Below are 25,353 nucleotides of genomic sequence, written 5' to 3'. Positions count from 1 at the left end.
TATGAAAAGAGCTCCTAGATTTATTGAATTTCGAGTCGTACGGTTGCCTTGGCAGGGCCAGACCAAATGATTTTGCGGGCCTTTTACGGCCCGTGGGCCGGACGTTCCCCCCTCCAGGTTATGCAGCTTTCAGGTATAGGTTAAAACTCACACAACGTAACCTGGTGTTGATTGTCCAATTCCCTGCAAATGACTCAGTTGGGAATCACACGCAGCAGGAACATTGCCTACCTTCTGCAAAAAAAACCGTGGCCCAATAGCTTTCCTGGGAAAACAAGATACACCAATAATAATAATTCTGTAATAGTGACATGCTGAGTGGGGGTTACATAACTTAGTGAATGAGGAAATGGGTGAGTGGATGACTGAGTGAGTTAGTGAATGAGGAACTGGGTGAGTGGATGACTGGGTGAGTTGGTGAGTGGGTGAGTTAGCGAATGAGTAAATGGGTGAGTGGATGACTGGGTGAGTTGGTGAGTGGGTGAGTTAGCGAATGAGAAAATGGGCGAGTGGATGACTGGGTGAGTTGGTGAGTTAGTGAATGAGTAAATGGGCGAGTGGATGACTGGGTGAGTTCACGAGGGAAGAGTTATTGGATGGCTGCTGGCTGGGTTTGGTGTCTCCCAGCCGTCCCGACGAGTTGAAGCCATCACCGCTCACCGGTCCGCTTGGCCGCACCTCGGTCAACCATGGCGTGTGTCTGTGTGGTGTGACAACGAGAATTTGTAACGATTGCTGGGGCGTTAAACAAAATAGCGAGACACATCTTTATTCCATTATCGTCACAAGCCGGGGTTCAACACAGCACTGTACGCAGACGGACGCAACACCATCGTATCAAGGGTACACTGCATCTTCTGTTATCAACGCTATTCCATTATCGCCACAAGCCGGGGTTGTGATAATCGCGCGTTGTTGCTGTCGTTGCTGTTGTTGCTGCATGCAGGCAACGTCGTCATTGTATCATGGTCGGCAGCTTCTCCGTAGATCAAGCCCGTGATTGACGCTGTGCAGTTGACGGCGATGAATTCCATGAGAGCGGTCCCGGATCTCAGCCACCAACCAAAGACGCCGATTCTGGAAAGGGTGGTGACCTTGGATTGGGGTGGGGTGGGTGATGGTCACTGCAGATCGTGGGGGGCCTTGATGAGCATCTCCACGCCGTGGAGGGGGGGGGTCACTCCAGCTCGTGGGGGGCCCTGGTGAGCGTCTCCACGCCGCTGCTGGTGATGGCGACCGTGTGCTCCGCCTGCGCCGACCTGCGGGGTTCACGGTAGGAGGGGGGGCAGCGTGAGTCACGGGGAGGGGGGGGGGTTGCCTAGTCAGCTGCCAAAGTAATAATAATGTCAACTCGTAACGCCGCGCCAACGCCCCCACCGCACGGTGTTGGCTCCTTGCTCTCGCAGAGATTTAGCGAGATGGGGGGGGGGGGGAAGAGGAGCCGCAGACGAGCGAGAAGGCGACAGCAGCAGCCAATCAACGGGCCGCCCGAGCTCTGTGGACCTCCGTGCACGAAGATGGTTTTCGGCAACCGATGGAGTGTTCAGGCACGTGCGGGGAAACAACCGGAGCGCACGGAGAAATCCCGCTCGCGAGTGCGAGGGATAAACGCTATCCTCGTGTGGACGCAACGGGTGCGGGGTCCGCGTCTTTTTTTTTCCGGATTACTTCGCCCAGGCAAACCGGGGGGGGGGGGGGGGGGGTACGGCTCCTTCTCGACGCAAACCAACCCACGGTGGAAGGGAGTTTCACAACATCTGTTGCGGTGATCCACCAACCCTCGCTGCTGCCTCCACAGCGCTGGATAAGAGGCCACTCGCGTAGGGCCCATCGCCGCCGGCCGGCTCGGTCTGTGGCGTGGCACTGCCGCATCAGCTGCCCTTCTTCCGTAGTCAGTGAAGAGCGACGGTTATTATTGGAATCCAGTTATTACACTGGTCAACAAAAAAATAACATTTTTTCTGGCCTGGACTTTTGCAGCTGTTCTAGACTAATTTCAGGGTGCGGATTCCTAATCTGATCTCAGATTTGCTCTATCACATCTCATTTTTATGCTATCGGCATACCCCATTTTTATTGATTTTACCCGAAATTAACTCTGTCACTTATGATTGCAAGTTGTTGCGAGTCAGTGACTGCTTTAGTGTTAAAATATGGTGCTGTATTTTTAGGATAGTGTGTTTATAATATCATTTTATGTAGATATCCACATTTATTTAATATTTTTCTTCTGCAGTTTTTATTGAAAATGCAATATTTGATATCTCAAAAACCTGATGTGATAGACAAAAACTGATGCCAGATTTGGAATCGGCACCCCAAAATTACCTTACAACCGTTGGAATACCTTATGCCAGAAAAAGTGTGTTGATCAGTGTTATTCTTTTATTTTTAAGTCAAGATTTATTCTTTTATTATTATGGTTCTGCGTGGTCAACCAGGCAAGGCTCCCTCCCCAGTCTCAAAACGTTTTTTTTAAGGAGTCCTGGAAATTTTCTCGCAGTAGGGGCTGCTGCTGCTGCTGCGTGTGATCTCAAATGATGGGGAGCGGTAGTGTAGCGGCTTTCCGCGCTGCGCTACGAACCCGGCGACCCGAGTTCGATTCCCGCTGGTACCTGAATGCGATGTGTAAATTTGGCCACTGGGGAGACAAAGGCGGTGAGTCATAGTGCTGGCCATCCACTGCCTCGTGTGCCATGCTGGCCTTAATAGGTGCTCGCCGACAGCACGTTCCCCAACAGTCTGTTAAGGTTATACGGGGGATCTTTGTCTTTGTGCGAGGGTGAGTAGGGGTAGTGGTAGCGTCGACATTCGTTCACATTGTGGGTAACCAACCGCAATAATCGGAGGTGCAGTACGGTAGCGCGAGCCGTTACCCTACCCCTCCGCACGGACACAAAGGCAAACAGCTGCATGCACTTAGACAAGGACAAAGATGCACACGGTGCATTGTACCTGCTGTGATCCAGCGTGACCACGGTCCATCCGTCTGCGAGCGTTCTGACCTCCGGCGAGCCCTCCATCAGGATTGGTTCTGGAGGGAGAAAGTCAGCTCGTGTTTTTGTTGTTGTTTGCAAGGCCGTATTCAAATATGCTCAAAATGCCCCCCCCCCCAATATATTGCTATAAAATAGATTTGGTCCCCCCCAATGTTGACTCCATGGCTACGGCCTTGGTTGTTTGTATGCCACTTGTTAACCACGGGAAGCCAAATCTTAAGGCTTTTTTTTTAAGAGGGTCCTGCCAGGTTTTGCAATACCTCGCCAATCTCGTCAAGGAGCATAAACCTTCACGTAAATTCCGGTCATCCTCGCATCAGCGGATTTTGGCTAGCGTCCGAATTCAGACGCTGTCTTTCCGACAGACAACAACAGGTCTGTTCAGACGCTGTCTTTTCCGACAGACCTGTTCTTCACCTGAGGACGGCTGCTTGCGTTGTGGCCGAAACGTCGTGATAATTGTATTTTATTATGTTTAATTTTTATTATTTTATTATTTCCCTTCTACGTGACTTTACCGAAAGAACCAAGAAGATGAATCCCTGCAGTCACGAAAGCTTTAAATCGAAATATTTACGCATCACAGATTCGCCCCGATTACTTCCTCTCGCCTATTGCTATTCACCCCCATCTTCACCGTGACACAACTTACGTACCCCCCATTTCTTGTTGTCCTTCCCCCGCACCTCCGATTAGCACGGTTGGCTACGTACGGCGCAAAATAAATTCGACTAACTCTGGTGAAGTGCATCGGTCGAGGCGATTTATAAATCACGTTAAGATAAGAAGCACAGGAAGATGAGATTGAGAGCACTACAAGTCGCCCCCCCCACCCACACCGCATCTCCGCGGTCCACCCACCGATGGTGAAGACCATCCCCTCCTCCATCAGCAGGTCGACGTCATTCTCTACAGAGAGGCCAGAGGCGACAGCGAGGCGTCACAACGCGTCGTGTGGCCGCCCTGGGCTGAGCGGCCGGTGCACGAGCGCCACACACACACGCGATCGAAGCGCAACGCAGTCGCCGGCAACGCTGCACTGTTTGTCTTTGTCTTTTGCTTGTTTTTTTGTGTGTGTGTGTGCGAATGAACAATACAATAAGTACAAAGATGACGAGGAGAGAGACGGTGGGGTCACGTAGATAATGATGTTAATGATGATGTTAATGATGATGATGTTTATGATGATGATGATGATCCATAATACAGGTTTTTTTGGGGTTAGATTGCGTAAATAGATAAATGTTGCGTCGTTAAACTCGACACCACCCGACACAGCCAACTAGTGAGGTTTGTCACATAAACAGAACGTGCCAATTCGTCACTAGTACAGCACACCGGTGTGTTGGAGAGCCAAGCCACAACATTTACAATCTGACTACGGCGTTTTGCCAGTAATTACAACCAGTTTCATCAGGCGACAGCCAGATTTTAGTAAGGAATTGGCATGTTCTGTTTACGTGACAAACCTTACTAATTGGCTGTCGGGTGTGGTGTCGGGTTTAATGACACATTTAGGTATTTCCGCGATCTAACCCGCGCAAAAAACCTGTATTACAGATGATATTGGTCACGAAAGCCTCCGTGTTAAGATGATGATGTTAATGACGACGACGACGACCAAGTTGATGGAGGTGCCGCCGCGGCACTCACCGTGGTGCCAGACCTCGGGGTGGCCGTGGAAGTAAGAGCCGATGCCGTGTCCCACGAAGTAGGGACACACGGAGAAGCCACCGTCACGGGCAAGCCGGCTGCAGCGCAGGTGAACAAAGGATGAACACAGGCTGTAGGACAAGGCTCACAGCCGTACTCTTAGTTCTTTCGGTAAAGTCACGTAGGTAAAAAATGAAATTAAAATTGATAAAAATAAAACAATAAAATCACGACGTTTCGGAGGCAACACAAGTCTACGTCATCAGGTGGGACCGTCACAGCCAGATTTGCTGCATCAAGTGAGGGAGGGATTCAAGATGCAAGCTCTTAAGTACCAGTTAAGGAGGGAGGAGAGGGGGGGAGGGGCTTATCAGAATGTGGTAGCCAATGAATGGAACGTATCGGGAGGGGGGGGCGGGGCTAAAAGAGGGACGGGGTGGTCGTGGTCGTGGACGTGTTTGTGCGCAAGTCACTGTGGATGTACATAATAGAAAAGGAACGAAAATGCCATGTTTATACCAGTGTTGGCTGACAATAAAGAGAGTACTGTTAAACGCTAGGGATGTTAACACTCGGTAAAGTAAAATAGTGCCTGTCAGATAAGATGGTCCAAAAATGTGTAATTAAATCTTTTTTGCATGGTTGATAACATTCTGAAGTCATGGCTTGCCTCTGGCTTGGCTCTAGACGACCGCTGCCTCGTTTGCCGAGCTGAGGGCGTGCCTAAAGATCACCCGCAACTGAGCTGCTGTTTGCGTTTAGTTTACTGTCAGCTGTAGCAGAGGGGCGAGGGATTTATGACCACGGTGCTTGTGCCAGGTTCGGTGGCCTTTGGGGCCGTCAATTTGAAGTGCGGAAGGCCCTTGCTGGCAGGAGGTCACGGGACAGGCTAAATTGAGCGTGCAGGCTTTAGCGACCGATGTTATGACTCGTAATTTATTTCTTTTTTGGGTCGGATCGCCACGTAACCGCAATACCTCGCCGATCTCGTCAAGGAGCATAAACCTTCACGTAAATTCCGGTCATCCTCGCATCAGCGGATTTTAGCTAAGCCATCGAGCAAAGATTGTCACTTTATCGCCCGCATTCTGTGGCCGTCTGGAACGCTCTTCCGATGTTAGAAAGCAACTGGAGGTGTGCACTTTTAAATCTAGATTGAAAACTAATTTCTTTAGAAATGCTTTTTCTGTTCAGTTTACTGTCCTTTCCCCGCACCTCCGATTAGCACGGTTGGCTACATACGGTGCGAAAGAAGTTCAACACACACACACATTACGCAGTCACCCGAGCTGAACATCAATGACGAATCGTGGCTTCGTCTCACTGCCGCTCTCACACCTGATGGTGTTGCCGATGATGCACAGAGGCTGGCCCGGGCCGCAGGCGGCGATGGCGGCGTCACGGCAACGCCGCGCCGCCTCCACGAGACGCCGGCCGGCCGCGTCCACGTCGCCCACCAGCACGGTCTCCGACGTGTCGCCGTGGAAACCCTCGTGGTACACCTGCTCGCTCGCACGCACGACCCTGGCTCGGTGAGACGCCGAACGCCGTTAACTCGGCTGCTGGGATTTTCCACGCGGCGATAAGCCGCTTCGTCGAGCTGTTATCATTTGCGGTCAGGTCGTTTCTGGTACAAAAGAGCTACACGGCTCAGTTGTGCATAGTTTAGTTTTAATAGCAAACGAACACGGAGAACTTGCTGACTCGCCCATACTGGACATCTGTGAAAAAGAGCTTCATAGCTCATCGGATTCCCCCTCCAGTGGACTTCACCAGGTGAAGCTCAGCGGGCCTTACCGGGTCAAAAATAAAAATAGTAACCGGGCCAGTTTGCTTGCGTTGAACCCAATGCTGCTGAGATTATGAGCTCGCAGAAGTCCATGCGGCTGATGGGAAGTGTTAAAAAAAATTTGTGGAGGGACTGATATTTGAAGGAAGTTATTTGATCTAGATTTGAAGTTATTTGGTTATATCACTTTGTCCACCAGAGGGCGCCATGCAGTAGTAATTGCGTGTGCCCACCAGAGGGCATCGCATAGCCAAGTGCAGAATTTAAAAAACTGCAGCTGTTTTTTGTTCCACGGCTGGGGGTGAGTTCTGACGGAACAGATGGGCGCTAATCCCACTGTTTGTTGGGACCATGGGGACACGATCATGTCACCGTCATTCCGATTTCGCTCGTTTACCCAGGAAAGTCTCACCGAGTCTCAGGGTTTCGTTTTACAGGAGGGTCCTCCTGCCGAGGGGCACGGCGGTGGTGAGATGTTAACTACCTCGCCTGGTCTACAGGAGGTCGTGGGTTCGATCCCGACCCTTATGCCTGCTGTATATTTGGAGTTTGCGTGTCTCTCTCCCCGTGGTCGTGTAGATTTTTCTCAGGGTCCTCCGGTTTATCGCTCCACATTTACAATCATGCGTTTATAGCAGTGGTTCTCAACCTTTTACTGCAGCCTTGCACCCCTTGGGTCCTCAATCGTGAACAATTGTATAATGTTAATAAATACATAGGTTTGATTTCGATTTAAAGCTTTCGTGACTGCAGGGAGTTATCTTCTTGGTTCTTTCGGTAAAGTCACGTAGAAGGGAAATAATAAAATAATAAAAATAAAGCATAATTAAATAATTCTCACGACGTTTCGGCCACAACGCAAGCAGCCGTCCTCAGGTGAAGAACAGGTCTGCCCATTCAGACGCTGTCTTTCCGACAGAGTTGTTCTTCACCTGACGGCTGCTTGCGTTGTGGCCGAAACGTGAGAATTGTATTTTATGTTTTATTTTTATTATTTTATTATTTCCCTTCTACGTGACTTTACCGAAAGAACCAAGAAGATACATAGGTTTGATGAAATAAAGTAGTTGCACTTATTTGCCCGTGCTTAATTTGTGTTTCCGATTATTTACCTTCTCAGAAATATCTGGCCATGTCTCGCACTCCCAGGGGGTGCGTTCCCCCCAGGTTAAGAACCACTGGTTTAGAGTATTTGGCTGCTATGATTTTCCACGTGATGACGATAAGCCACTTCGTTAAGCTATGATTTGCGATGGGTAGGTCGCTTCTGAAAACGAGCTATGTAGCTCAGTGGATGGGCCTTACCTGGTAAAATAAGTAATATTTAAACAAACTTTTTTTAAAAACACGCTTTTATGAAATGTACTAGTAATGGCAAAAACTCCACGACTCCAGGAAGTGGCCCCGAAGCTTGCCATAACGTAAGGGACCGTGGTGATTTACAGCCAACATCAGTTGGCCGTGGACAATTAGACCCAAGCCGAAACATAACATATAAAAAAGAATGTTTAAAAATTAAGATTTTTTTATGATAGAATATAGTATTGTCATCAGTATGACATATGTATACCAAGTTTTGCAGTCGATACCACATTGGGAAGTGGGTTAAAATTGAGTTACAAGATTTGAGGATACAACGACGACAACAACAAGGACAACAACAGACTGAGTGAGTTAAAAGAAAGCGTGTAATAAAAACAATTGGAGCAGTAGTGGGGGAGCAATGTTGCTGCTGCTGCTGCTGTGATCCCGATTGAGTAGTTTGCAGGTGATCTTGCAGCAGTTGGGATCTGTGGCCGGTACCGGTTACATTGTACGTGGGGTTGTTTTTTTTTTATTGTCCAGCAAATTTCAGATAGACGCTGAAGAGACACGTTATCGGAGATTTCCTTTTCATGTATATGTGCCATTGATTGCTCTGCTTTTTTGCAGGCTTTAAGTTGGCACGCAAACACACACGTGTTTTTATTTGACTATCGCACCAAGCCTCGGCGCCGTTTTACCCTCAACTTTTTTTGTACGTTATACATTCTACTCACCAACGACGCTGATTGGTGGCACATAACCGGTCGTTAGGTGGTTTGGTCGTAAAGCGAGTATAGGAAATAGACGTTAGAGGCTTAATTCGTTCTGATGGCATTGAAAGTTACCCTCTTTCACCCAAAAAACGTACTTTATAATATTTTAATAATGGGTATTAATACTTAAAGATACTAACACCATTAGAAACACATAATATTAAAATAAACATGGTTAATCAATGCATTAATTAATATTTACTTTACCTACAACAGCCCGTCGTTAACAGGGGAATGGTCGGTAAGCGGACACATTGGGCTCTACGGAGGCACTACACTGCACTATACACTACACTACTATACACTACACTACTTTACACTACACTATACACTGCACTATACACTACACTACTATATACTACACTATACACGACACTATACACTACACTGCTATACACTACACTATACACTACACTACTATACACTACACTGTACACTACTATACACGACACTAATATACACTACACTACTATACACTACACTATACACTACACTACTATCCACTACAATATAAACTACACTACTATACACTACACTATCCACTGCACTACTATACACTACACTATACACTACACTACTATCCACTACAACACTACACTACTACACACTATACTACAATACACTATACACTACACTATACACTACACTATACACTACACATTGGGCTTTATGGAGGCCTGTCGTTAAGCGATTAGTCATTAAAAGGAGCTGGTCGTTAAGAGGGGTTCCACTGTATATGTTTTTCATGCTTGTGGTACTAGATTAACGTACGACCTTGCCATTCTGAATTCCTTACCTCGCGCTATTAATTTTAAAGTTGTTTTATTACGTTATTTTGCTGTAACCATGTTCCTGTTGCGTGACCAAGTCCTCATCGACGATGTGAATTCCTTCGCCAAAGCGTGCTTTACGGGTGCCAAAAATAAACGAGCGCATTAATAGTAACAGAAAAGGCGTCCTACCGTGACGTCAACGTTGACGATGTCTCCGTTCTGCAGAGGTCGGCTGCAAAGGGGAGAAACGCGCGCCGGTTTAAACGCCGATTTGCGGCACTGCAGGCTGCACGTGTGGGGAACACGCAAACTCCACAGACGGAGTCACGGGTTCGATAGCTGGCGATAAGTTCACTTGACGCGTTGAAAATTATTTTTGCTTTGCGGATTTTGCTAACTGCTTTCCCTCCTCCCCCCCCACCGTTTCCCCGTCTTTTCCCCATTAATAATGATAATTTCATTTCACCTAGCATCATTCATGCAATTGCATCCCACAACGCTGCACATCAATCAGCCAGTCACTTACGCAGATTGTACTAAAAATAAAACCCCTCCACTTAGCGCATCAAAAACAAAAATGAATGCAAAAATAACGAGAGAAAAAAAATGCACGTAACGAGAAAATGATCATCACAGAGAAAATAAAATGAAATTAATAAACCCGGTCAGTCTCCGGCGCCCCAGACCACAATCCCAACACTTCCCCGGATTTAGGAGACCCTTCACACGAAGGGGTGGTGGAGTGCCCAAAAAGTGATGAGCCAGTTAGACTATAATATTTCCCTTCTCTCCCCGTGCCGCCCCCCCTCTCTCACCTTTCCCTCCCTTCCCCACCCCCATTTTTATACCCTTATTTTTGTCATCCTTCCCCTATCCTTCCCGCCACAAATAAATGTTCGTGCCCACGCTCACCGTCCCCCCACCTGACCGGGGGCAGTGAGCACCAACTTCTCTCCCACTATACTCTCCTGATGACGGACATTTGAATATTGTGTCATCACCTGATGACGGACGCTTGCGTTGCGCCCGAAACGTCGTGATTTTATTTCATTTTATACCCACGTGACTTTACCGAAAGAACCAAAGAGTATGGATTCCTGCAGCCACGAAAGCTTCAAATCAAGATTCTCTCCCACCGCTTCCTTAAACGCCAGAGGAACAATGAACTTGGGCTTTTGTCCGCGGAGTTTCTGTGCGCACCCCACCCTCCATCCTTCTCCTCCTCCTCCGCCCCCCCGCGGTGACACCTGCGTCGGCCCTCACCTGTCGGGGATGCCGTGGCAAGCCACGTTGTTGACGGAGGTGCACACCGACTTGGGGAAGCCGCGGTAGCCGAGCGGCGACGGGTAGGCGCCGTGCGCCACCGTCTCGCGGTGCGCCACGCCGTCGATCTCCTCCGTCGTCGTGCCCACCTGCACCGCCCGCCGGCACCACGGTGGCGAGGATGTTAACTACCTCGCCTGGTATACAGGAGGTCGAGGGTTTTGATCCCGACACTGACGCCTGCTGTATAGTTGGAGTTTGCGTTTCTCATCATCATCACAGTGGCGAGGATGTAAATTACCTCGCCTGGTATACAAGAGGTCGTGGGGTCGATCCCGACCCTGACGCCTGTGGTATATTTGGAGTTTGCGTGTCTCTCTCTCTCATCATCATCACGGTTATTTTACTTTCATTAATTTTAATTTTTCACCTACGTGACTTTACCGAAAAAACCTAAGAATATGAATCCTTGCAGTCACGAAAGCTTCAAATCTAGAATAAATGTTAACTACTTCGACTGGTGTACAGGAGGTCGTGGGTTTTGACCCCGACCCTGATGCCTGTGGTATATTTGGAGTTTGAGGTGTCTCTCTCTCTCCCCGTGGTCGCGTGGATTTTTCTCCGGGTCCTCCGGTTTTTCCCTCCACATTTAGAATGGACATCACCACGCGTTTAGAGTATTTGGCTGCTATACATTTCCAAGTGATGATAATCCACTTGGTTGAGCTATAATTTGCGGACAGGTTCGCTTATAAAAAATAGCTACATAGCTCAGTAGGCCTTAACTAGTAAAACTAATTTCTTTCGAACTGCTTTTTGTGTTCAGTTTGTTGTCCTTCCCCCGCACCTCCTTTTTTTTAGTGGACGTGGTGGTGGTGGTGGTAGTTGTTGTTTTGTTTGTTTCACAACTGAAGATGTTACTGTAGTTATTGAGTTTGTAGTATCTGTGGTTGTTGTTACTATTGTTGTGTATGCAGTGATAGTCGTTACTGTTGTTTGTAGTCGTGGTTGTTGTTTGTAGTAATAGCTGAGGTCGTTATTATTGCGGTTGTTCTGTTTCTGGGAGTAGTTGTGGTTATTGCTGTATTTGTAGGACTAGTTGTGCCTATTATATGTATGTTGAACTTCTATCGCACCGCACGTTCAAGTTCATTTATTAGGTATAGCCCTGTGAGCCATTCGGCTCTTGAATCGGGTGCAACCGCAAGAAACAAAAACATGAACAAAAAAACATCTTAAAGTGACTATGTGACTAAGTGCAAACAGAAAATTCAAGAAAAGACAGCAAAATATTGCAACCGTGCTAATCGTGGGCGTTCGCTGCAGTCATAGCTGCTGCTGCTGCTGTGGATGGAGGCCGTCACCTGAATGCGCGAGGCCGTGTGCAGGAGGATGTGGCGCGCCAGCTGGCACGCGGCCCGCACTCCCGCCAGCTCCTCCGGGCCCTTGAGCTCGATGTAGTCGCCCCACTCCGGCACGGCCCCCGACAGCACGTAGTCCGGCCGCTCTATGTGCTGCGCGCACACCAGAGGTCGCAAACGGGTTTTGATTCCTTACCCCCTGTACCCGTACCCGGCCGCACCAGGGTCGCAAATGGGTACCCGTACCCGGCCGGGTACTGGTAGCCGTTCCCTTACCTGTACCCGTACCCTACCCGAAATGAGTGACAAACGGCTACTCACCAGTGACTCGCGGCCTACCCGTACCCGTACCCATACCCGGCCGCACCAGGGTCGCAAACGGCTACCCGTACCCGTACCCGGCCGGGTACGGGTAGCCGGGTATCGGGTAGGGTACGGGTATCGGGTACTCGGTTGCAACCTCTGGCGCACACGCATCACGCGGCCGAGGCCGAGGGTCTGCAGTTCGCTGTCAAATCGCTTTAAACTATTGTCATAGTATTCTTGGTTCTTTCGGTAAAGTCACGTAGAAGGGAAATAATAAAATAATATAAATATAAAACAAAAAAAATTCTCAGGACGTTTCGACTGCAACACAAGCAATCATCATCACACCTGCAACACAAGCAATCATCATCAGGTGTGATGATTGCTTGTGTTGCAGTCGAAACGTCGTGAGAATTTGTATTGTTTTATATTAATATTATTTTATTATTTCCCTTCTACCTGACTTTACCGAAAGAACCAAGAATATGAATCCCTGCAGTCACGAAAGCTTTAAATCAAAACTATTGTCATTGTAGTGCGTATTTAATGTGGCGCTGCACTCTGATGTTGTAGGAGAAAACATTTATTAAAAATTATATTTAATTAAGTAGAACGTGTTGTCTATATTTATTTAAAGTTGCGCATTTTGATGTGACGTCACATTTCTCAAACCCCCCCCCCCCTTCGTCAAAAATGTCTGACCCCCCCCCCCCCAGGTGCGTGACGTCATTTATGGACGGCCCCTTATCCATGCCTCCGATTAGCAGAGTTGGCTATGTAGGATGTGGAAGAAGTTTAACGTGCATACATCGCCATCATTATTCCGATTGTTACGTCAGGTGGACCCACAGACGAGCAGGAAGGCAGCAGCAGCAACCACAGAGCCAACAATTGCCACCCTCACCCCAAGCTCTACGGTCCTATACATATTAAGGTGTTCAAACTTGATTTGGAGCTTTCGTGCCTGCAGGAATTACTCTTTGGTTCTTTCGGTAAAGTCACGTAGAAAGAAAAACTAAATTAAATATTTGTACCTGATGATGACTGCTTGTGTTGCAATCGAAACGTCGCATGCTATTATTTAATGTATTTTTTCTTTCTACGTGGCTTTACCGAAAGAACCAAAGAGTTTTTTAAGCTGTTATCGGTCAGGTGAATGTTCATACGATGTGGGAGGGGCAGTGGTCGCAACCGGGTACCCGATACCCATACCCTACCCGATACCCGGCTACCCGTACCCGGCCGGGTACGGGTACCCGTTTGCGACCCTGGTGTGGCCGTGTACGGGTAGGCCGTGAGTCACTGGTGAGTAACCGTTTGTCACTCATTTCCCAACGTCTTGTCTCTTCTCACAACTCAAGTTCCTAGAATCAACCCACCCGTGCCTGCAACATGGCTTCATCCCAGAGGTCGCAATCGGGTACCCGTACTCTTACCCTACCCGATACCCGGCCGGGTACGGGTAGCCGGGTATCGGGTAGGGTACGGGTACCCGTTTGCGACCCTGGTGTGGCCGGGTACGGGTACGGGTAAGGAATCCAAGCCCGTTTGCGACCTCTGAGCTACGGGCGCTCTACCTTGGGCACGTCGTGGGCTGGCCCCACCAGGGCCGGCTCCACCACCGCGTAGGCCCTCCTCCTCCACAGCCCCCCGCCAAACACCAACCGGAGCTGCGTGCGCGGAAGCAGACGAAGGGGGGGCCGGTGCCCCCCACGGAGTGCTGACACGGCCGCTCGGGACGCGTTGAGTGCCATCATCACAGCTGCCCCGACACGCCGAAGGGAGAAAGAGGGGAGAAAGAGGGGAGAAAGAGGGGAGAGATAAGACAACTGTTGTTAGCACGTTGTTGTTAGCACTGCGCTCGCTCACCCAAGGAATGTTTTTCAGGAGGGTCTTGCCAGGGTGTTTTGTCGGGAATCGAACCCCAAGCGCTCCTTGCTGTGAAGCGTCACGTGGGTACCACTGGGTCAACCACCACCCTGCTACCCTAGCATCGCTCACAAACACCACTCACCAACATCACTTACAAACTCCACTCACCAATATCACTCACAAACACTTATCAGCAAACAATGCAACACGCTACAAATCACACCACGCAGCACACCGCGCCGTCCAGCACACCATGCAACACGCTACACAACACACCACGCAGCACAACACACCAAAGCAGACTGCACCACGCAGCAGGTGATTTATCACGCAGCCCAACACGCACACGTTCTTCAGGACTTTCGGTAAAGTGACGTCGATAGGTAAAAATAAAAATAACAAAACATGCACACCCCCAAGTGGCGGTGACTTTTCCTACAGAACTTGCGCCAGGCTAGGTGCACGTCGAGGCCACGATGTGAAGCGTGCTGGCAGGTCACGGGAAGGAGCCGGGTGTTTACGGGCGACTGGCTTGAGATGACAAACAGTGGCGTCTCGTGACATCGCCACGAGGTGGGGTTGCTGTTGCGAGTGACCCTCTGAAAAGTTGGTGTTCTAATGAAGAAAAACCTCGTCATGTTATTATTGGCCTTCCCGTGAAAGTGGCACAATGGGTAGGCATTTTCAAACAATACAACAAAATAACAAAGCGCTCAAATGCTGTCCCCATGACCCTCAAGAAGTCCACGTCACTAATTCCCCCCTTCTAAATATTCAAAAAGAAACAAATAAACACATTCCTGCGGGAACGTTGGGTTGCTCGGTCAATGGTCAGGGTCAACGGCGGCGTGGTGTATTCCGCAAATATGCCCGACTGTGAGGGCGGGCACAAGCCGGCGTGAGTAGGTTAAACGTTGAGTTTTATAAAGGCACCACGGGGTGACCAGCCCCTCCCCACCCAGCCCCACCCAGCTCCACCCTCCCCACCCAGCCCCTCCCCACCCTCCCCACAAGCCGGCGTGAGTAGGTTAAACGTTGAGTTTTATAAGGGCACCACGGGGTGACCAGCCCCTCCCCACCCAGCCCCACCCAGCTCCACCCTCCCCACCCAGCCCCTCCCCTCCCCACCCCACCCAGCCCCACCCTCCCCTCCCCACCCAGCCCCTCCCTGCACGACAGACGGACGGACACAATAATCCCCCCATATTCATCCGAATATTTAGGAGTGGCTCCACAGTGTTCCATGCTAATTCTTCGTTTGCTGCACGTGCTGTACGTGCAGCCATCGTCCTTGCTGCTGTGTCCTCCTGTAGACCGTGAGCTGCTGCGTTTCGACGGTGCGACCCAGCGCTGCGACTTCGTCTCACGACGGCCACGGGCCCCTTTTTTCACCGCCCTGAATGGGTCTCATAGCGGCGTGGCCGCTACAATGCCGAGGAGCTCATCGCGACGGACGGAGGGGACATCTCTCACTGGGAGGACGCCTTCTTCACGACCACCGTTTCTAATACGAACGACTTAAAATGTTATCTTCGTTAGGCAATTCACGTCGAAAGAATCCTCATTATACTTGCTTTTTTTTTTTAAACACAACAAAACTATTGATAGAAAAGTCTTTTTTTTTACGATAAAATAAACACATTCCTGCGGAGGGAGCTGGTAGGAACGTTGGGTTGCTCAGTCAATGGCCAGGGTCAACGGCGGCGTGGTGTATTCCGCAAATATGCCCAACTGTGAGGGCGAGGTTTTGGTGGCCGCGAGCGGGAGTCGAACTCGGGTGGCCGGGTTCGCGGCGCAGAGCGCTGACCACTACACTCGAACAACCCAGATACACACACCCTACTACACACACAACCTACTACACACACAACCTACTACACACACAACCTACTACACACACACCCTGCCACACACACACCCTACCACACACACCCTGCCACACACAACAACAACCGCCATTCGCCACCAAGTGGCGGTTACGTCACCACGACGCTTGTGCCAGGCCATGTGCACCTTGAGGCCACGTGAAGTGTCGAACGCCCGCTGGCAGGTCACGGGGCAGACCCAGGTGCCACGGGTCGACTGACTGAGATGACCGAGATGACTGGCTGATGCACCACCTGTGCCCCTACTGTACCAACTTGCTGTGCTTTAGCCACCCGGCACTCCGCTCGTTGTTGTGAGCATCGCTCCTCCACCCTCCGTTGTTGTTGGAGGGCGACTGCCTCCAACTGCCCAGTAGTGTCCTTCACGAGCCTCCTCCACAGAGGCCGATCTTGACACCGCTGGTACCAGTCATCGGCAAGTCCACTCAGCTCCACGTCCTCATGTACCACATCACTCCATCTCTTCTCTAGCCCGTGCCGCGCCCATTTAGCCCCCTCGATCCGGCCGAACAAAAGCTGTTTAGGCATGCGGTGGCTGGGCATGCGGGCTACATGACCCAGCCACCGCAGCCTTGCCTACCGGAGGAGCTCACCGATGGGACTTTGCCCAGATCTTTCAAGGATTTGTGAGCTCCTCACACAATCAAGCCTGGTTAAACCCAGGATGGATCGTAGGCAGGCCAGCCTAAATGTTTCCAACCGGCGAATATGCTCCATTAGGGGGGTCCACGTTTCGCAAGCGTAGAGAAGGGAGGGAATGACTGTGGCTGAGAAGACCTGAAGTTTCGTGCGGAGCGACAGACCAGGTAGCTTCCACACAGCGTTACGCAACCGATGAAGAGATATTGCCGCTCGACTGATTCGGAGTGAGACCTCTGCTGTTAAACTGGAGCCGGTCATAAGCACACTGCCCAGGTATGGGAAACTCTCCACTCTCTCCACTACTGCCCCATCACCGATTGGGAGTTGTGGGGGTGGAGTGTCCGATGGTACAAAATACCCAGGCAGGTGCTTAGTTTTGGTGGGGCTGATGGTAAGGCCCCACCTCTTAGTGGCACGCTCCAGTCTCAGCAGCAGCGTCTCCAACTCCTCCTCTGAATAAGCAGCTATTACCAAATCATCGGCATACATAACGTGGTTGACCAATAGGGAGCCATCCCTTGATCGCACCCGGGCATCGATCAGCCTCCCATTATATCTGTACCAAATGGAAATTCCCCCGGTACAGCTATTGAAGGCTTCACGAACTACGTGGTCAAAATAGATGTTAAATAATGTGGGAGCCAGAGGACATCCCTGTCGCACCCCAAGGCCACGTAGTTTTACCCGGGCCCCATCACCATCATGAAGGTCCATAATGATCGTGAGCAGAGGGTCAGGGACTCCGAAAGCACGAAGAAAAACCCAGAGCCCAGGCCTACTGATGGTATCATAGGCCTTGACCAGGTCAATAAAGCAGAGATGTAGGTCTTGTTGGAATTCCCTACACCTCTGCTGTAGCAGACGGACAGAAAATATGGCATCCGTGCATGACCGCCCTTTCCTGAAACCGCATTGGGGCTCCGCAAGCCTCTCCTCAGCGTGCCTACACACACACCCACCCTGCCACACACACACACACCCAGCCACACACACACCTTACTACACACACACCCAGCCACACACACACCCTGCCACACACACACCCTGCCACACACACACCCTGCTACACACACCCTACTACCCACACACCCTGCCACACACACACACTCTACCACACACACTAGCACACGCACCCTGCCACACACACACACCCTACTACACACAACCTACTACACACACACCCTGCCACGCACACTACCACACGCACCCTGCCACACACACACACCCTACCACACACACACACTACCTATTGCATACACACACCCTATCGCATACACACACACCACGTGAGGTCACGGGGCAGACCCGGTGTTCGGGGTCGACTGGCTGAGATGACTGACAGATGCATCGCCCACTGTGTCAACTCGCGCCCCAAACTCACACCCTCACGCACACCCTGACAACACACACACACACCCTGACAACACACACACCCTGCGACAACACATCCTGCAACAACACACCGTATGGGCAGATGATGATAGCCGCGGTCCCTCGACGTCGCCGCCGGTGACGCGTGGGGGGGGGGGCGGTCCTAGGGACCGCGGTGAAGCGCAGCGCGACCTCGCTATTGGCTACAGCTCCACTCCCCCCCAGGGAGCCTCCCCCCGCATGCCCCTCCCCGTTCCCATAGCGACGACGCGGGGCTACAGGGGGTGGTGGAGTGGTGGTGGTGGAGTGGTGGGAAGGTGGAGTAGTGGGAAGGTGGTGGAGTGGTGGTGGTGGTTGCGTCCTGGATGACTCGTGGCGATCATCGGCGGCGGTGAGAGCCCCAAATCCCCGTGCTGCTGGGACCGACCTCCCCTTAGGTCGACTCAGCCTTGAACGCGTGTGCCCTGGTCGCGTTGTCATGCCCGTGTCAACCCCACTCCGTACAGGGTCCATACGGCGTGATGGGACTTTGTATGCGAGTCTATGAGTCAGTGTCTCTATGTGTGAGTCAGTGTGTCTATGTGTGTCTATGTGTGAGTCAGTCTATGAGTCAGTGTGTCTATGTGTGAGTCAGTCTGTGAGTCAGTGTGTCTATGTGTGAGTCAGTTAGTCTATGTGTGAGTCAGTGTGTCTATGTGTGAGTCAGTTAGTCTATGAGTCAGTGTGTCTATGCGTGTCTATGTGTGAGTCAATTAGTCTATGAGTCAGTGTGTCTATGTGTGAGTCAGTCTATGTATCAGTGTGTCTATGTGTGTCTATGTGTGTCTATGTGTGAGTCAGTCTATGAGTCAGTGTGTCTATGTGTGAGTCAGTTAGTCTATGAGTCGGTGTGTCTATGTGTGAGTCAGTCTATGTATCAGTGTGTCTATGTGTGTCTATGTGTGAGTCAGTCTATGAGTCAGTGTGTCTATGTGTGAGTCAGTCAATGCGTCAGTGTGTCTATGTGTGTCTATGTGTGAGTCAGTTAGTCTATGAGTCAGTGTGTCTATGTGTGAGTCAAGTTAGTCTAGCGTAGTATATAGTTTAGTGTATAGTAGTGTATAGTGTAGTGTATTGTAGTTTATAGTGTAGTGTATAGTAGTGTACCGTGTAGTGTATAGTAGTGTATAGCAGAGGTGGGACAAAGTCATTGTTATGCAAGTCCAAGTCGAGTCGCAAGTCATCAAATTCATGACTCGAGTCTGACTCGAGTCCAAGTCACATGACTCGAGTCCACATCTCATAGGTGGGACAAAGTCATTGTTATGCAAGTCCAAGTCGAGTCGCAAGTCATCAAATTCATGACTCGAGTCTGACTCGAGTCCAAGTCACATGACTCGAGTCCACACCTCTGGTGTATAGTGTCGTGTATAGTAGCATACCTGTCAACCCCGTGCAGGGAAATTGAGTTTCCAGGTCCACATGGCGTACAGCCGTTTAAGAACCGGCAACAAAATATTTTTTGTCTATTTGTGTTTCTCCCTTGTGTGGGCGCGTGGATTTTTCTCAAGTTCCTCCCGTTTTTCCCTCCACATTTATAATCGACACGCGTTTACAGTATTTGGCTGCTATACATTTACATATGATGATAAGCCACTTGATTGAGCTATAATTCGTGGACAGGTTCGCTTATAAAAAAATAACTACATAGTTCAGTGGGCCTTACCTGGTAAATATTTTTGCGTTTAGTTTGTTGTCCTCCCCCCGCATCTCCTTTTTTTAGTGGACGTGGTAGTTCTTCTTGGTTCTTTCGGTAAAGTCACGTAGAAGGGAAATAATAAAATAATAAAAATAAAACATAATAAAATAATTCTGACAACGTTTCGGCTACAACGCAAGCAGCCGTCCTCACCTGAGGACGGCTGCTTGCGTGATAATTATTTTATTATGTTTTATTTTTATTATTTTATGATTTCCCTTCTACGTGACTTTACCGAAAGAACCAAAAAGATGAATCCCTGCAGTCACGAAAGCTTTAAATCGAAAATTTTTACGTGGTAGTTGTTGTTTTGTTTGTTGCAGTTGTTGTAAACTGTAGTTACCGTAGTTATTCAGTTTGTAGTACCTGTGGTTGTTGTTACTGTTGTTATTGTTGTGTATACAGTGGTAGTTGTTACTTCGTTGAGCTATCATTTGTGGCCAGGTCGCTTCTGAAAAAGATCCATATAGCTCAGTGGGCCTTACCGGGTAACATATAAAGTTTCTATTCGTATTCTTTGGGTCTTTTGGTAAAGTCACGTAGATAGGTTCAAAGCCAATAACAAAAAACTACGACGTTCCAATCACAACACAAGCGATCCGTCATCAGGAGTAAAAAAAGAGCGAGAAAGCTGCTGAGGCAGACTGTTTAAGTCAAGATAAAAAGTTTCGTTTAGTATTTAGTCCACACGAGGTGACCTTTGCGTACGGACTTCATTGAAGTTCTTTGCACGACACATTATGCACACTCGTAGGAAGCCTTCTCATCACGTGCTAGGGCAGGGGTCGGCAACCAATATAACAAGAAGAGCCATTGATAATTGTTTTTTTACCCTTTTATCTGGTAACAAAACTGACACCTTTTTTACGAGGAGTCATTTTTGCATAGACCACAATACCTGCAGTGATAATGCAAACAAAAAAACATAACTCTGATAATGTATGCACTGTCCTTGAAGTTGATTGGTCTACACCCGAGACAGCTTTCCTTAGAGCCTAGTCTCACATGGTGTTGGACCAGATGACGCCAAAAGGTGTCAGTTTTGTTGCCAGATAAAAGAGTAAAAAAACAATTACCATATTTTTTACTGGCAAATGAGGTTCCAATGGTGTAAGAAGAGCCATTCTTTCGAATTCGGTACAAAAACTCAATATTTAAAGAGCCGCAATGCATGTGAATACACATGTACACGCATACATTACGCCACGAAGCAGTCCGTAAAGAGCCACATTCATCTCCGGAGCCGCAGGTTGTTGACCCCTGTGCTAAGGTATACATCACACACCCCTTTACATACTCTCTGCCCCCCACTTCTCTCCCCCCCCCCCACGATGTCCTCACGTCGCCCTAATGTGTCCCAACAAGACCCTTTCATCAGGGATCTCAAAGCGCTGTGCAAGACACAGCAGCAGCAACAGACACTTTGATGGCAACTCCTGAAACTAAACACGGCAACACAATAAAATAAACACCAAACACCAATTGCTGAATTAACTAGAAGTTGAATACACCTAGGTGTATAGATACGTTTTAAGACGTGAATTTGAAAATATGATGAATGCCGAGTGTGTGTGTGCTGAGAATGTAATAGCAATCCTCAGAATCACTTCTGTGCCCAGGACCCCGATGATCGCCGCGCTCCGTCTCCGCAGCGGAACGACCTCGGCGCATTCCCTCTCCTTCACCCTCGCCGTCACCGCCGCTCCCTTCCGCCGCGCTCGCGCGTCCGCGCCACCGTCGATCCATGGCATCGCCGGCAGTGCCGCTGACGTTGCCGGACTGCCGCCGCCGCTCTCGGCGCCGCCTCTGCCGCGCGGCCGGGGAGGCCAACGGGTCCGTGAGCGAGCCGCTCGGTGCCGGCGCCGTGGTGGCTGTCGCGGGCGCCCTGGCGGACACCGTGGGACGCTGCCTGGGCCCTGCGTGCGGGAGCCTCCTGTTCGCCCGCGACACCGGCGACGTGCTCCTGATGGCAGACGGGAGTCGCGCGCTCGCAGCGCTCCGGCTGGAGCACCCCGTGGCCCGGTAACGTGACCCTCGCTGCTCGGCCAACCAATTGGGCGGCAGAACAGCGGCGCGGTGGTAACATTCGGGTCCCGTAGCAAGATGGGACCTGGGTTTGAATCCTGACATGAGCGGCTTTCTGAGAGCAGTTGGGCATCTCCCTCTCTTCTGGGTTTCCTCCGGATTCCCCCAATATCCTCCCGTGGTTAAATAACCCACGGACAATGTATATGGTATTTGCTAAACATCCAAATGCTAAAAAATGTCCTGTAATTTACTCGATCGGGATCACACACAGCAGCAACATCGCCCCCGACTGTGAAGCTATTGCAGACTGTGATGATTGCCTTGTGCTATAAGAATGACACGAATACCAAATTTACTCATTATTATTATTATTATTATCCTGTGGTGCATTCACAACCCAGACACCGTGCGTTTTTTGTGCCCCGGTGGTTCGACGCAGCATGGTGGTGGATTGCGTGTTGGCACACTGCGCCGTCACGGGCGACGGTGCCAAGTCCTTCGTTCTGCTGCTGGCGTCGCTGCTGCGCAGCGCCGGCCTCGGCCAGGGAGCGGCGGTGAGGGCGCGCTGCGGCAGCCACCTCCCCACTGGTCCCGCCGCTCACGAGCGCAGGGAAACCTCCTCTTGCCGGGCCTTCGCCGGCCAGGTGCCCGCGCTGCAAACCGACGTGCTGGATGGGATCGTGGGAGAAAGAATGAGGCGGCACATGACCCTAGCGAACCTGGAGTCGGAGCGAGACCTCAGGGATTCCACGGAGGGCATCGTGAGGACCTCCTTGTCCTGCAACCTGGGCGCTGCTGCGGCGGAGGCCCTCGTGCCGGCGGTGCTCGGCCTCGTCTTCCCGCACGGCATCGACGTCCCGCGCGGCACCGACGTCCCGCGCTTCGGGGAGCGCGTGAGCTTCATCCTCGGCAACTTTCCGGAGATGTGCACAGAGGTGAGCGGCGCGCCCGTTAGCCGCAGCCGCTGCCTGGACGGCGTGCTGCTGCGCCGGGATTTCACGGTGCGCCCCTCCGGCGAGGACGTCGACGTCCGCTTCGTCGCCGTGACGGGGCGGGTGCGGCCGCTGTCTTCGGAGAGCCTGGGCGTCACCTGGCAATACGGGACGGGCTCTGAATTTCAGCAAGCACAGCTGTGGGCCGACAGGTACGTGGAGAGGTTCGTGGAGACGCTGGCGAGGGATGGCGTCGGAGTTTTGTTCTCCGCCGTCAAGCAGAGCGACTGCCTCCTGCACTACGCGCGGCGCGGCGGCCTGGCGGTGGTGGAGTGCGTTCCCGCGGAGGAGCTGACTTTCCTGTGCGACGTCGCGGTTTGCGAGGCCCCGTCGACTGCGTGCGGCGACACTGTCGCCCGGCTCGCGGGCTCTCTGACGTTTTGCCGCAGGCTGGAGTTGGGGGGCGGCCGTGCCTGCGTGCACGCGGGAGTGCGGCGAGCGCTGAGCTCCCTCGTGGTTTGCGCACCGGTCCAGGGCGTCGCGACCCAGTACGCGGCGGCCATGAGCGGTGCTCTGAAGACGCTACGGATGTGGGCTACGCATGTGGGCCGTTCCGCCGACTGCTCCGACGGTTCGGTCGTGGTGCCGGCCGGGGCCGTCCTCCCGGCCGGAGGGGCTTTCGAGTTCCTCCTCCACCATTTCCTGTGCGAGGTGGCCGACGGGAAACGTGAACCGGTTCCGGCGCCGCCCCTGCGGCAGGCGTGCGCCGTGCTGGCCGAGGCGCTGCTCGAGATCCCGCGGCGGCTTCACCGCAATCTCCGCCCCGACCGCCGGTTCCTGACGCTGCTGAGCGTGGTGAGCGCGGGCCTGAGGACACGGGGAGAGCTGGACGGGCGTCTGCTCAGCATCGGGGGCGGCGTGGAGCCGGTGGCGGCCAAGTTGCAGCTCGTGGGCGCCGTGCTCCAGTGTCTGCAGAGGCTGCTCCGCGTTGACGCGGTGGTGAGGGTCACCGGGCGGCTGCCGGATGGCGCGCGCCGGCACCACGGTGACTCGGAGGATGACTCGTGAATGCGCAGCGGCGCGCGGACGCAGCAGGGTGACGGAAATACCGCTCGCGATAGTTCTTTTGTGCAGTCGCTGGTGACCGCTCGCATGATTTGAGAGTCTGTATTCATCATGGGTGGCTACCTGGATCTGGACTCGGGATCTCGGCACTGCTGGCGCAGTGGGTGACACACGTGGTTCAAAGAAAGAAGTTTACCTGGGCTCGGTTCCCGAGTTTGTTTTTCACCTGTTCTGCACATGTTCTGCACCTGTTCTGCACCTGTTCTGCACCTGTTCTGCATGGGTTCTGCAGCTGTTCTGCATTGGTTCTGCACAGCACAAGTGAGGGCAGCCCTGCACATGGGTAATTGCACAAGAAAGTGTATATTTGCAACGTGGAGCATGTGGGTTGATATAATCCAGGGACGTTGGGCTGAATCACAACTTGCCGATAAGTAAAATTCCCCACGATCCAACACCTGAGGTGTGGTTGCTTGACATTTTTTTATTTTTTTTATTATTTTGATAACTCAACCCACTCCACCACTCATTCATCAATTCACTCATCCACTCGTACAACTCCCAACCACTCTTCTTGAGGTGGGTCTTGCCAAGTTTTCTCAGGAGGGTGGAGGCAATATTTCTGCTATGTATAATTCCAGCTGAATACATTTTCAGCATTGGGGATCTTTGGGGCCGTCCATAAATGACGTCACGCACCTAGGGGGGGGGGGGTCAGACATTTGTGACGATGTGTGAGAAGGGGGGGGGTGTTTGAGAAATGTGACGTCACATCAAAATTCACAACTTTAAATAAATATAGACAACACGTTCTACTTAATTAAATATAATTTTAATAAATGTTTTCTCCTACAACATCAGAGTGCAGAGCCACATTAAATACACACTACAATGACAATAGTTTAAATCGATTTGAAGCATGTTTTATTTTTGGGGGGGCAGAGCTTTGTGACGTCATATTTGAAGGGGGGGGTCTGACTTTTTGTGACGCCGTGTGACGAAGGGAGGGGGGGGTAAAAAATCGTCCAAAATCGCGTGACGTCATTTATGGACGGCCCCTTTGGCTAATACCAGTTTCAATGCATGTGGATTTTTCTTTATTGAACAAGAGCCCGGTACAGAGCGTGAGAGGTGAGGAGGTGAAGGGGGGTTTCAAACCCCACAGAGTTGATTCGATTGAGGGGCTAAGGTTAGTGTCACAGTTGCTGTTAAAATAATTTGCGATGTCCAGGTATTATTTTTAGAGATATCTGGGCATGACCAAAAGGCGTTTAGGTTAGTCTGAACCATGCCTGGCGGGCATCCTCAGACAGTCCGAGGAAGCGTCAGTGAATTTGGGGGAGGGGGGGAGAGATCAGAGAGCAATCGGCCAAGATACAGATGAAATTGGAGGATAGCAGTACAGAACCGAATAGCCCCGTGTCTCCAAGCCTTGCAAAGCATACGTGTTGTCAACGCGCCAAAGTCGTGGTCTCAGCATGTACATTGTACAAGAACTTCTTCAGGAGGATCCTGCCAAGTTTGCAGTAGGGGGCGATGTTGCTGCTGCTGCGTGTGTCATGCCAATAGAGTCATTTGCAGATTCTTTTTCAGCATT

General features: G+C 51.0%; 2 protein-coding genes across 4 annotated transcripts; one reads left to right on the top strand and one right to left on the bottom strand.

The window, feature by feature from the left end:
• Nucleotides 1-753: 753 nt before the first annotated feature.
• On the bottom strand, nt 754-18,153 carry METAP1D (methionyl aminopeptidase type 1D, mitochondrial). 3 transcript variants are annotated; one of them, XM_078619430.1, is made up of 10 exons: nt 18,086-18,153; nt 13,800-13,984; nt 11,920-12,069; nt 10,556-10,704; nt 9,482-9,524; nt 5,991-6,154; nt 4,653-4,750; nt 3,861-3,908; nt 2,956-3,034; nt 754-1,259 (listed from the first exon to the last, which is right to left on the bottom strand). In XM_078619430.1, the coding sequence occupies exons 2-10, from the start codon at nt 13,977-13,979 to the stop codon at nt 1,178-1,180; spliced, it is 993 nt and encodes a 330-aa protein (XP_078475556.1). In that variant the 5' UTR covers nt 13,980-13,984; nt 18,086-18,153; the 3' UTR covers nt 754-1,177. The 3 variants fall into 3 exon arrangements, with proteins under 3 accessions (XP_078475556.1, XP_078475557.1, XP_078475559.1); XM_078619431.1 differs by lacking the exon at nt 18,086-18,153 and adding an exon at nt 17,906-17,992; XM_078619433.1 differs by lacking the exon at nt 3,861-3,908.
• Nucleotides 18,154-18,293: 140 nt separating this feature from the next.
• Nucleotides 18,294-24,213, top strand: BBS10 (Bardet-Biedl syndrome 10). Its single transcript, XM_078619472.1, has 3 exons — nt 18,294-18,384; nt 21,351-21,753; nt 22,199-24,213. The coding sequence occupies exons 2-3, from the start codon at nt 21,476-21,478 to the stop codon at nt 23,757-23,759; spliced, it is 1,839 nt and encodes a 612-aa protein (XP_078475598.1). The 5' UTR covers nt 18,294-18,384; nt 21,351-21,475; the 3' UTR covers nt 23,760-24,213.
• The last annotated feature ends 1,140 nt before the right edge of the window (nt 24,214-25,353 follow it).

This window comes from Lampetra planeri, chromosome 63, assembly GCF_965212315.1.
Source record: "Lampetra planeri chromosome 63, kcLamPlan1.2.h2, whole genome shotgun sequence".
Lineage (NCBI taxonomy): Eukaryota > Metazoa > Chordata > Hyperoartia > Petromyzontiformes > Petromyzontidae > Lampetra > Lampetra planeri.
This window is presented reverse-complemented; position numbering and strand designations above follow the sequence as displayed.

What these genes read in the sequence shown, in the direction of transcription:
- BBS10 (XM_078619472.1), top strand. Translation starts at nt 21,476, where the DNA reads ATGGCATCGCCGGCAGTGCCGCTGACGTTGCCGGACTGCCGCCGCCGC. An exon ending in CTGGAGCACCCCGTGGCCCG is followed by an intron (nt 21,754 to 22,198) that starts GTAACGTGACCC and finishes GGTTCGACGCAG; the next exon opens with CATGGTGGTGGATTGCGTGT.
- METAP1D (XM_078619430.1), bottom strand. Translation starts at nt 13,979, where the DNA reads ATGATGGCACTCAACGCGTCCCGAGCGGCCGTGTCAGCACTCCGTGGG. An exon ending in GGGGATGGTCTTCACCATCG is followed by an intron (nt 3,035 to 3,860) that starts GTGGGTGGACCG and finishes TTCTCCCTCCAG; the next exon opens with AACCAATCCTGATGGAGGGC. An exon ending in GTCACGCTGGATCACAGCAG is followed by an intron (nt 1,260 to 2,955) that starts GTACAATGCACC and finishes TGAACCCCGCAG; the next exon opens with GTCGGCGCAGGCGGAGCACA.